This window comes from Sycon ciliatum, chromosome 1 (assembly GCF_964019385.1).
Source record: "Sycon ciliatum chromosome 1, ocSycCili1.1, whole genome shotgun sequence".
NCBI lineage: Eukaryota > Metazoa > Porifera > Calcarea > Leucosolenida > Sycettidae > Sycon > Sycon ciliatum.
The window spans coordinates 73,401,715-73,415,013 of NC_088643.1; the positions used below are offsets into that span (position 1 = coordinate 73,401,715).

Consider the following 13,299-nt stretch of genomic DNA (forward strand, 5'->3'; position numbering starts at 1 on the left):
CCATGTCCACGACAGTATAATGCAGTAGTAGGCGCAGTTCACACTCCATTCTTGATTTTTGACTGCGTGTATAACGTGATATCGACATAAACATTTAATGTCGATATCACGATAAGGTTTTATTGGCTTTCTCCTTGGCCTTGTTTTGAGGCAGTTACGACTGCTTTCTATTCTTCAATTCTTTTCATTGAACCCCAAGGGCCAACTACTGAACACATTAGACATACATGTACATGTACGTATAGGGTGGCGTGTACGTGATCGTTGTGGGCCATCGTACAATTAAATTATTAATATTTCGCTGCTGAGGACAAGAGTGACACAGGAGAAGATCTGCATGGGAAAGAATGCGTTGATTGAACTGAAGCAGGCTGATAACTTCGTGTGGTGTGTGTGTATGTGTGTGTGTATGTGTGTGTGTGTGTGTGTATGTGCATCATTCGGTAGGTACTATGTCCACAATAGGTCAAGAGGCACAAACTGCCAGGCCAACACTGCATGAGCTCCACACATATGCACACCATGATATGCACACATACGCATCTAGTAGAGGCCCAGGAAACAAATCAACTGACAATAGTGCGGCTCCGAACTAGAATAGCTTCGTGTACAGCACCGTTACTTCAGGGCTTATGGTAACAAGTCGAAAACATGAAAAGAGAGTATGACTTAGCATATACCAGCGATCACAGAGGGTAGACTGAACACTGACAAGGATGCGGCATGTTAGCATAACAATTATTGCGTATTCTCGCTGGCTTAGTAGTTCGGAACAGCATCAGCCAGCAGCACCATTACCGGAAAGTTATTTAAAACCTGGCTTTCAAGTATCACTCACTCAGAATGAGGTGTCTCAAAAATTCTAATCTGATTGTCTAGTTTCGTCATAAACATGGATAATTCACCACTCGAAAGAAACCTTTGCTTTCAACTGCGCTCAATATCGGAGTATCAACAGAAGCATATTCAAAAGTACCCTCTTTACTAAATAATGTAGAAAAGCAAGTTGTTGCAGCTAGAGATTCAAGGTCATGGCAATTTTCACACAAATCATGAGTAGCGTCATCTCCTATACTAGCCATGCTACAGCTAAGTTACTCTACTCAATCTCAATCTATTAGTTACTCTCTACATGTAGAAGTGTTCTTATTGGTAAGTGTGCCGGCGTGTGTCCACAAGGCATGATGATCTTATGCTGTAACTACCGGTAGTCCATAGCCATTATCTTCAAATGAACGCACATAACACACATGCAAACCGATCGTCGTCGTCCTGACTCTTAGTTCTACTTCTGCGACTGAGATGGTCGTCCCTTGCACACTCATAGCATTGACCCACCGGCAACACACACAGGTAGGGACAAACTACATTGTAGTCTCTGGTGATTTGACGCTCTGCTTCATCAGGGGTCCAGGTCCTCCGCCGTCGACTCCATTTCATAATCAACACTCTTCGTGTGCATCACGCTGGAGACGTATGCAGTGCGTGTTGCCGCAGCACCCGCACCACCATTCTTGGCTTTACTCAGCGGCGAATCCTGCATGGACGCGCTGACTGTGTTCGTGGACTGCATGTTGAGTTTGGTGGCTGTGTGACTGAAGGTGCTAACTGTCTTGTTCTTCTCCGGCCGGAATAGGACAATGTAGACTTTAGGTAGGAACAAGCTGACGAGCGCGGCAAACGACCACATGGCAGCCGTGACAGGGAACCAGAGCGGGTTCTGAAATCCCTCCGACTGCTGACTGATGATGATGAGGAAGAGGAAGACGATGAGCGAAATGGAGAAGGTGATCATGAGAAAGTGAGCGTCGTTGAAGCGTGCCGGCAGCTTGCGCACCTTGAATGCCAGCACTAGGCTGACCAGCGTCAGAATACAGGTATAGCCAATCATCACAAAGAACATGGCGTTGGACTCAGAGCACACTAGGAGCTGATCGTTCTCGCGTATCAGGTGCTCAGCCTTGATCTGGTCGAGAACGCTGATAATGATCACCATGCCAACGGAGATACCGGTCAGCACGCAGATGCACAGCACCTGGAACGTCGTGCGCAGGAAGAACAGCTCGCTCTTGTCCAGGTGCTTCTTGGCCTGGAATATGTACCAGATCTTGTACGACTTCATCAGCAGCGTGCTGGTGAGTACGGTGTAGATCACGAAGAACAGCGCAAAGCCGACTTCACACGACACCTCCGACGGCTCAATGAAGTACACGGGAGAGACCAGGACTTGGAGGCCAATGGCTGCCAGCGCCACCAGACTCAGCTCAAAGCTGGACGATCGGATCACTGGCGTGCGACGATAGCGCACAAATATGACGGCGATGAACGCAGCAAAGAGAAAGATGCCACCGCTGACGCACATGACGGCGATGGCGGCAATGTCGTTAAAACCGAGCCGTACGACCGGCAGTATTACGCAGTCGGTTTGATTGGCATTGGTTATCTCATCTAGCCGACAACTTCGGCAGCTTTCCTCGTTGCTGCGGTTCGTAATGGAACGCGATGGACAGCGCATGCACGTCCAGCAACACTCGCCCGCGATGTCCATGAGGTGCGCTGGCGGATGGTTCTCTACACGGAACGATCCTGCAGGACAGACCGGCTCACACACGCCAGCACGCGGTCGACCCGTTCCATTGGGCCAGACAATTGAACCTATTTCCAGGTCTTTGAAATCAGCGAATGGTGACGAACCTGTGAGAGTATTTCTTTGATCAAGAAGAACTTGGCCGACGCTGTTCATGTCCCACTTTGTTTGCAGACTCTGCAGATTGTGGAAAGAAAACCTGTATTCGTTCAGCAGGCCGGATCTAAAGTTCAAGCGTTTGAAACCAGCAAAGCCATCGATCACGGTCTCATCCTCCAGAAACTGCACAAAGTCCTCGGCATCGGCGGGTGTTGCTTTGCCATCAAGCTGACATCGCGCTGTGTTGTTGCGCCGCTCATTGCAACGCAGCACCCCACGCAGCCCTGCCGCCAACAAGGCCACCGAGTCAATGAGGAATGCGGAGCGCTGTGCTAGCTGAAGCTTGGGTGTGTCTGCCAAGAAGTCGTTGCAATCGTCAAAATCAAGTTGGCTATTCAAAAGACTTTTTAAAGGCGTGAGTTTGAGTGTTTGTTCACAGAATGCCAGTCGCTGTTCCACATAAATCTGCAGCATTTCATCAAGCGCATCACTCACCGGGATGTCGGAGTAATCCGTGATAGATTCGTTTCCACTTATTGACGCATTTTCAAACACTTCAACAATACCTGGCGGCGTAGTGTGGTGTTGTGAGGCTGTTGGCCCTTGAGTTGCACCCCCGCTGCTGCTGCTGTGGCTGGATGATTCTGATGGCGTGACGCTCGGTTCACTACCGCCCATCGCAGGGCCAGTTGATGATGAACTGAGCGCACTGCCAGGGCGGATTCCCGTTGCTGCTGGCTGCTGCGTCTCCGTGCCTGATTGTTGAACAGGAGTGTTGGCTGGGTCATTAGTGCTCGCTGCCTGGCCGCTGGACGAACCTGTTGATCGTTGCCTGTGCGTTGTCATGCGAGACTGCACCGGTGTAGTCGGTGGCAAGTTGCTTTCCGTGCTGCTCGGTGTTTGTGCCATTGGCGGCATTGAGGATTGCTGCTGCTGCAAGGACTGTGAGCTGGATCCTGAACTGATATCAGCAGAACTGGATGGTGAAGGAGAAGGAGGGCTGAATTCCGTTGTTCCATTCCCATCCCGCATGGGGCTGCTGTTCCGAAGCCTGTCGTCGCGGATTTTCTTAATCAAACCGGTATAGTAGTTCATGAAATCTTGGGCTTGTCCAGGTGGTGCCTGGTCTGCCACCACTAGCATACCCTGCAGCAGCTCACGGTAATCAAACCAGTTTGTTCTCAGATTCCACGGCTCGGTGGCTATCCACAAGACATTCGGCGAGTTGCTGGCTAGCATTGCCTTGAACAGCTCCTCAGCGTCGCTCACTGTGGCAAGCAGAATGAACGCCGTTGAGCCGCCGTCCATTGCGTACGCCGCAGCCAGGTCGTTGACCTGGCTGGCAGCGAGAGCGTAGGACGCGTTCGTGCCTTGAGAGCCGAGCAGGCGTATGTTGGCGCCGACACATGCCCCGCCGCCAGTTGATACAACGGCAGAGAACGAGGACGCGGCAGCCGACCAGTACTGATCGTTGCCCGACGTAACCACCACCACTCGCTCCAGCTGGAATCGCTGCACCAAGTAGGCAATTGCAGTCACTTGCTGGCTGGCAACTGGCTCAAAGCGCATCAGCAACGGGTCGGTGTCAGGTATGATCGTTGTGCCCGGTGGTGAGCTCAGTAGAATTTCCGGTGTGCCGAACAAGAGCAGAACGTAGACCATACCTTCGATGGTAGTCCGCGACGCACTGTCAACATCCACCAGGTCTATCATAGACAGCACTCGATGATGCACGCGATGAAGTGACAGCAATTCTAAGAAGTTATCGCCCTGCACAGTTATCATGCCGCTGGTAAGTTGAGCACCAAGCGTGGAGCTTGGGCCGATGGTACGCTGCGTGCATGTCGATAAGCTATTAGCTAGCAATGCACCAAGGGTAACCTTTGACGGCAGAGGGCGGCGCTGGTTGATCAACTCCACGGCAAAGTGAAACGCAGCTGCTAGCTGCATGCCCGTATCATCAATACAGTCCTGACACGAATCGCCGGCTGTGCGAACACATCCTGAAGCGGAGCGGAGAGGAACAGTCGCTACGATGTTTGTGTCGCCAAAGGACAACGGGTGAACGTGGATAGAGGACGCCAGCGTCGGAATAGTAGGTTGACGCTGCAGCTGACACTTCGCCAGAGTGAGAAGACTGAGCGCGGAGGCCAGCACAAGCACATCCACGTGGCCCATCGCTGGCTCTCTTCAGCCTTTCAGGGAATTCGCGAAGGACTGTACTCCTTTTTACTACAACTACTAGTCATGTAATTACTTAGTACAAGTTAGTAATTGTCAGTGAAACGTCAACGATCAGGATGACAGGGCATGGCATACATGCACCGGTTCCGAAGTCGGAATTCGCATCTGCTCCGACAGACAGTTAGGTACCGGAATTAGGAGTGAAAGAAGAAACACACTTTAGTTTTCTCACAGCCAGCTGACCAGCTTTGCTCCGGAGCAAGAAACAATGCCGTCAATGGTGAATGACAGTTCAACCAGTCAGCAAATGAGCATGTGACTGGCTCGACTCGGTGCCTTGCCAGACACGAGAACACATAATAATAAGTAGTTGTTTGACGAGTTTGTAACAGCAGCGCGCGCTGGATATGATATGCAAAAATGTAAAAATGCTGGCGTAGCGCCTGGGAAACGATTTCGCGACCTTCTCGAGTTTTATCTTTCCATTCATCGTGCATCTGCCAGCATGCTTGAACTCCGAACCGACTGACTCAGAGTGGTACAAACTACGAAGTCATGTAGATCTACATAATACTAATAGTAGCTTCAAATGAGTGATTCAGCAATAGAGTGTCAATGTATGGCGTGGCCTAATCATGTCACGATTGTTTTGACACCAGCGGCATGATGACTTGATGTAGCCAACAAACAACACCCCTGTGATCTTACGTCACCTGGTCACCTGCGTACATGCAGCTACAGCTACAGTACTTGTAGTATATGTAGATCTCCTACGATCTACTACACTCTACACTACTACTACTAGTCACTAGACTACAGTCGTGGACATGGAAATCCAGTCCGGGACGTAAGTCGTTGGCTTGCATGCAGTGCACAATCATAATTATTGATCCGATGCGAGCAGCAGCAGCGATACGTGCTTCGACTGCATGCAGGCCCACGCCCTAGGCCCTGGGGCCGCTAGACGTGCGACCGGATTTCCATGTCCACGACAGTATAGTACTACTAGTAGTAGTAGTAGTAGTAGTAGTATAGTATTAAGTAAGGGGTTAGCTACTCAGTACTGACAGTAGAGGCTACACATAATTATTATAATTATGCATACAGGCAGACATGTAAAAAATGTTGTAAAAAGAGTGTAAAAGACGACAAATCGACGAACTACATCAGTACATCACGGCACATCAATGTCCGGGAGGCGGGAGGCAGGATACTAGTACTTCGAAGTACCTCTTGACTTGAGTTGAGGTCGGGCTAGAAATCGATCCTGGATTCAATCAGGGTTTTAGTTATGCGCTGCGTTTGTGACCGCCTTACCATGCTTACCACCTCCCTCCCCCCCCCCCCCCCCCCCCCTGGCGGCGACTGTGCTAGACGCTTTATTATTATTACTTCGAAGTATTACTATTATTATGAAATGACCCAAAGGCAATGTGCCTATCGAGGGGTTCATTTGATTGAAAGAACAGTAGATGTAGATGTATGTACAAAGACAAGTAGGGATTGATGAGGAGAGAAATGGGGAAAATCAACTGCAAGGTGGCGGAATTCCGTTGATTGCATAAGCATGGTCAGCTGTAAATTTCCTGAGGGCAGCTTTGAACTTATAGAGCGAGGCTTCCGATGTTAGACTGGGGGGTAAACAGATCCATAGAATAGCAGTTCGGAACATGAAGAGAGACTTAGACAATGATTTAAATTTGGGAAGAATGATTTTATTTGGTCGTCGCTCACTATTCGTAATCTTGAAATGGAAATCAGCAAGGTAATCACGATGATGGAAAACATATCTGTGAAAAGTAGTGAGACTGATGATTTGACGACGATAGGCTAGTGACTCTAGGGAGCATTTAGAATTTAGGACAGATTTGGTAGAAGTGTAATCAAATGCAATTTTTTTATTTTTCAGTAGAGCTCTAGCAAACCTTGCCTGTAATGGATCAAGAGTGGTCATGAGTTTCTTGTTAGATCCAAACGACGAACACACCGTACAGCTATTTTATAGCTGCATCTGCCACCGATGTTACCGTCCGTCCGGCCGTAGATCTACCCCCTGCGGGCCCCTGGTGCATGGTAGATCTACCATGGTGCCGTGGTAGATCTACCATGGTGCCGTGGTAGATCTACCATGGTGGTGGCCTGGCACGTCATTACAGTCATGTACCGGTAATGCACAAACGAAATAAAACAGTTCAAACTGAGGTCTGGCGAGGATTGCTTCCCAACAACACAGTTACCACTACGTACGTACACTACGTACATTACGTACCACTCAGGTGTCAGACTCATGTGTAGAGAGTCTACACAGGGCCTGCTACAACTAGTACAAGTACATCTACATGCGATTAAAACAAGCTGCCCCACTACTAGCCACAGGGCACTACACTCTACTTGCATTAGAATTATGTTATTGTTGCAGCTACATGTACGTTGTATAAAGACTTAAGTACTAGTACAATCATGCACATTTACATGCAAACGATGTCGAGAGAGGCTCGTCTGGGCACCGTATACATGTAGTACGAACCCGGAAAGCCCAGTTCGCGCCCTGCTGAGTCTGCTGACACTGACAGCTGAGCCTTCAGCAAGCACTGGTTTTGAATTTGAGTTCTATGATGCTTTGGCGATTCGCTAGTATAGTACTAGATCACGTGTTTTCGTGGCTGCCGGCCCAGTGCCGGGCATCTTACCTGCGCCGCGGATCACGTTCCACCTTCTTAGACCAGTGCCGCCTAAAATGGTTTGTAGGCGAAACCTTTGGTCGGAGGAGTCCACAACTAGCCCCATGTACACAGCTGCATGCGCTAGTGGATACTAGTAGTCGGCCGACTCAATAATAATTGTTTCTTCTGTCAACCCTCAACTTCTGTGAATCTGTGTTCTAGTCGTTTCTTCTTTCTCCCTGCATGCAAATAATTACTTTGCTTATCTTTCTTGTTATTATTTTTTTGTCTCGAGCCGGGTTTGTGTTCTTTGTAAAAATAAAAGTCTGGTCGGCTTTAGTAGCACGCTGCATCTAATAATAAGCTGCATCTTGTTGTGGGTTGGCAAGTGACCTTTAATATTAGCTTATTGGCTAGGTTTATCGGTTCTTATACTGGATTTTGGTATTCCGCTTGGTTTTTGTATCACAATTTGTGGTTTTCCCGAATACATGTACCGGTACATGTAAAGCTTTGACAGTTTGAGTGACATTCAGATGATGTACAGATGATGTACAAATGATGTACAGATGATGTACAGATGATGTACAGATGATGTACAGATGATGTACAGATGATGTACAGATGATGTACAGATGATGTACAGATGATGTACAGATGATGTACAGATGATGTATGGAATCAAGCAAGAGTACGAGTGTGAGATCGCCTAATCACAGCCCGCCGCGCGAAGCGCGAAGGGCTGTGATGTAGGCTGATCGAACATGAGTACGAGTGTTTTGATTGCATTTCTGACATGCACCCGCGCTTGAAACTCATATCGGACTTGTAAATACTTCGCGAAGGGCTGTGATTGGCTGATAGAACGTGAACACGACTGTTTTGATTGGATTTCTGACCAGAACACGCACTTCGATCTTCCTATCGCGCTTGAAAGCACGACTGTCAACCTTCTCGAGCCGGAGTCAAGTAAAAAAAAAGCGAGCTTGATCAGTGAATCAAAGCCCTAGTGGAGCGGGCTTTGATCGTAAAATCAAAGCCCGCCTGGGCGGGCTTTGATGGGAAAATCAAAGCCCGCTCCACTAAATATGGAGTTCTACTTCTTGTAGCATGCTTTGATGGCCTCATCTAGGCCCTGCTAGGTGCAATGCGATTGGTCATCTCCGTGCCTACAGTCTTGTGACATGTCAGAAGTACAGATTATCAGTTGTCGGAGGCCTTAGCCTACTACAGTGTAGTACTACGTCATGTGCATGAAACGCAGCGTTACAACAATGATCTAGCCGGTGTTGTCTCTTTTCTCTTCTGCCTTTGTCAGTCCTATGCCACTGTACATGACTTGTTACGCTTACGTGTACAGGTTCCATGCAAGTCTTCCATGCTATTATTTACTAGTAGTCCTGACGCCTTGGGTTTGGGCATGGTATCAATCATGGCACCACTCGTGCTGCTCTTTTGTAAAGCATCTTGCATGAGTGTAGTCTTGACCAGTACTACATGTGTAGTATGGACCATGTACAGTGCCAGGATAAAAATTAGATCCAGTAATTCAGTAGAGTCACGTCCGAAAGTGATGTACAGGTCAGACTTCGCTATAACGTAATCTCAATGGTTATACATGTATAATGAGTTGGGCACACCAATATGCAACGTGTACAAGGAGTATGTACATGTACATGTATGTCAAAATGGCGCTCTTTGCTTACTGATTTGCAACTAGCGCTAATGATAAACTCTGATCGACTCATGCAGGAAGTGTGTGTACATGTACATGTATGTTCTACATTGTAGGGTGTCTACTGCATGCGTTGAAAACACTACTTCAAAGTGCATGACCAAGTCCATGCGACTGCAGTGTTGGGAAAGTACAAAAAAATGCATGAATGCCAGTATGGGCGTTGATTGCAAGCAATTGTATGCAGCCGTGAGCAGAAATTTCAAGAAATGAAAGTGATTAGGGCCGGAAAGACGCTCGACTGTGCTACTTTTTTGTGTTATACTGAGGTCTCCGTGTGCGTGGGACCAAGCTAACACTGCTGAACAATGTGTTATAGCGAAAATTACGCTATAGCGAATACATGTATGTTATAGTGAGGAAATTTGGTACGGGAGAGATGCGGTTTTGGCACAGGGATATTTGCATGTCGGACCTATACTTAGATTCTTGGCTGGAGGAAAGTAAATCAGCACACGAAGCACAGAAGTCATAATAGTTCGAAACTGTTTCGACTAGGCCTTTCGTACCATTACTTTTCAAGTCAAATACAATGGTGATTTACAAGGTACTAATCGAAACAATAATATTATTATGGCTTCTAATTCTGTGCTTCGTGTGCTGATTTCGTACGTTATAATCAGGTCTATCATGTTATAGCGAGGGTCGTTATAGCGAAGTCTGACATGTATATGACTGTACAGTACTTGTGACTGACATGTTACCATGTTATCCCAGTGGCGGAATCTAATTACAGTATTACAATCAGCTACAAGACGGGCAGGCGGCAACCTACATGTACACCCCCTCCCCCAACGCACGCACCCACCTTTGATCTTTTGACGCCCATCGCTGGAGGCGATGATAGCGATGCTACAGCAGAAGCCATAGCAACTTGTGCTGGGATTGCACCATTCAACAGCTTGCAAAGCTGAAGACCGCCACTATTCTGTATTCAGCCTCGCCAACACCACACAGCTATGGAGTGGCTTTTTCTGGCCGGTGAATCTCTACTTTTGGTCTTTTTCATTTGTTCCCTCGCACACATATCACACTACAACCTCCGGCATGCACTGGCTGTTGGTAACCACCCAGGAGAATGAAAGAAAAGCCAGGAGGAGTCTGAGAAAGAGAAGAAAGACGTGTGTGACCATAATCGTCGGGAATCGAACCCGCAACCTCTCGATTGGAAATCGCTGCACAAACATGTACAGTAAGTATCGTTTATAAAGTGACCGGATATAATGATATACCGGTTATAGTGATAGAACACGTCAAAATCAAAATCAAATCAGAAAAAATACAGCTAAAATATCACTATATACACTATTATCGGCTATACCGATATATCGCTTATTGTGATGGACTTCAGGAAGCAAACCATATCAAATGTACAGGAAAATATCGCATATAATGATCAAGAGTGATGATCACAAAACAATTGTGTTTTTTTGAGTTGGCCGATTTTTCTTCACTGTTTTCTGACCAGACAACATTCGCTCCTTGATCGCATCTTTTTGCTTGATGATGGTTGAAACGCTCGACTGAGGCACACCAAACGTTTTTCCTACGGCAGACTGAGACACGCTAGGGTTTCTCTCTACGAACTCTACAATTTCAGCTTTCTTCTCAGTGGAAAGACAAACTCTCTTTTTCGGCGGAGGCTCCATGACCAGACCTTTCACTGGGGAACAACTTGGCAACTAAACAGGAAGGACAGCGAAGCCCAGACTTTCAGGTTAGCTACTGTCACGAATGTCACTCGACGTAGGTCTACTCATGATCTCTTTTTGATCTCGTTGGACACCGAGTATGCGAGTACGGATCCAGCTCAGGCTTTTTTTGGAGAACACGCTGAAGAAGCAGCCATGCCACATGATGTATCGAAGTACTACAGTACATGTACAGTCTGTACCAGGGAGTAGTAAAATGTATTTTACTACTCCCTGGTCTGTAATCGTACTGAACTGCCATGCACTGCTCTGTGTCATGCACAGGTACTCAGTCTGCGGAGCATGCATGCACTTTCAGCATGCTTTTTCCAGCGTGTACGCATCATTTCATGTGCAGTCATGTGCCATGTGTCGGTCAAACATGCAAATCGGCTATAGTGATGCACCGGATATAGTGATAAATTTTCGAAAATCAAAAGGGCACGTTATATCCGATATTTACTGTACCACTACACCATATGGGACACACGCGCGCACACACACACACACACACGCGCGCACATACACACAAACTTCACTTCACTTCAGAAGTAGTTCAGGGCTACACCAAGCTTGACCAGAGGTGGTCGCGATGCGACGCGATGCACCTGAAGCCACACAGCAAGTCATTAGCTTATGCTGGGATTGCATCATGAACAGCTCCCAAGACTGAAGAACTGAACGCCACTATTAATACACACACACACACACACATGGACGCGCACACGAACACACACACACACACACACACACACACACACACACACACACCACACACACAATGATACATATACATGTACAATACACACATCTAGTCATTGTTATCACTCATTGGAAGACTTCAAGAGGTACAATCACGCACTCTACTTCTACCATGCAGGTACTAGGTGAGGTTACGTACATGTACTGAAGGGTGTGTTTTAAACACTCAACAGCCAAAAATGTCAATTTTCAGCCCATGCACACCTACTACATTGTACTACATGTACAGGTACATGACTGTAGTGGTGGCTGAACAAAAATTAAGAATTCAGAGTGCCTGGGGCAAAGGTCAGCCAGGACACATCACAGAGTGCCTAGGGCAAAGGCCAGCCAGGACACATCACCCTCACACCAAAAAGAACATTTGCATATCCGACATGACAAAAATCCATTGTTTCATTGTACATGTAGATGTAGATTGTATACTGGACCTGTAGTGTATACAATCATGTAGTCTGTGTGCAGAGGGGAAATACCCACTAAACTAATTACTTACTAGTAGTAGTACTTTGAAGTGCACTGCTCTGGAGTCTGGTCCAGACCCTCAGCTAGGCCTCGACCAAATATGCTTCCGCATATTTCCGCATATTTTGTGAGACAGTTCATATGCATATTGAGCGACAAAGGGAATATTGGAATGAAGGCAGCATATAATTCAAATATTCTGAAGAGAATGAAGACAAAACATTTATAATATGGACAAAATGTGTTCAGAAATGCCTTTTATGGATGAATATGGAATGGTTGAGGCGTTTGCTACATTTCCCCATGGATGAACACTATCGCTACGGTTGCTGGGGACACACCCCAGCATACTATTCCGCATGTGTTCTGATTTGCACCATAAGCATGATAGCCGTGAAGCCAATGAATATTCCAAGGTTGTAATTTTACTGAAATGATCTACACTTTCTGCTTATGTCGAGCATATTTGGGCATATATTGGCATTTCTTTTTGCATATCTTGCTAAGCCTTTGGCATATTATGGACGTTTTCCCTGATATGCGACGAGCATAATATGCTCTTTTTTTTAGCATATTTGGTCGAGGCCTACCCTCAGCACAGTGTCCGTTCGTGACCCTGGTGGCAAGGACATTTTGGCCTCAGGGCTCCAGCTCTCTTTTCCCTTTTGCAAGAGGAGGTTTATTTCAATAAATATTTGCCAATACCGGCATCATAGTGTTTGTGGCTGCCCATTTGGCTTGCTGATCCATCCTGATATTACTTGTTCGTTCAGCATACGCGAACACTTGGATTTATCCATGTGAACGCGAGAATGCATTATTATCATTATTCTTAGACTCAGGTGGAGACTGGAGAGCCAAGGATTAATGTACATGTAGTACACCACTATAAGAAAAAAAGAGGACCAAAGACCTACAAGATACGCTATAATATCCACTAACACCACCAGTTACTTTACACTCAGCTCATGCGATAACATTGCACGACACTGACCGACGGTACTGACGTTCTACACCTAGCTGGCAACCAGCTCTAGCACATCTTGGATGCGCACTCCAACAGCCTTCCAGCTTGGAAGGTTCTCAGTTATAGACATAAGGAGGGGAAGGTGA

The 13,299-nt window shown here is 46.9% G+C and overlaps 1 protein-coding gene across 1 annotated transcript; it reads right to left on the bottom strand.

The window, feature by feature from the left end:
- Window positions 1–542: 542 nt before the first annotated feature.
- Window positions 543–5,254, bottom strand: LOC135805349 (uncharacterized). Its single transcript, XM_065319374.1, has one exon. The coding sequence runs from the start codon at window positions 4,862–4,864 to the stop codon at window positions 1,403–1,405; it is 3,462 nt and encodes a 1,153-aa protein (XP_065175446.1). The 5' UTR covers window positions 4,865–5,254; the 3' UTR covers window positions 543–1,402.
- Window positions 5,255–13,299: the final 8,045 nt, after the last annotated feature.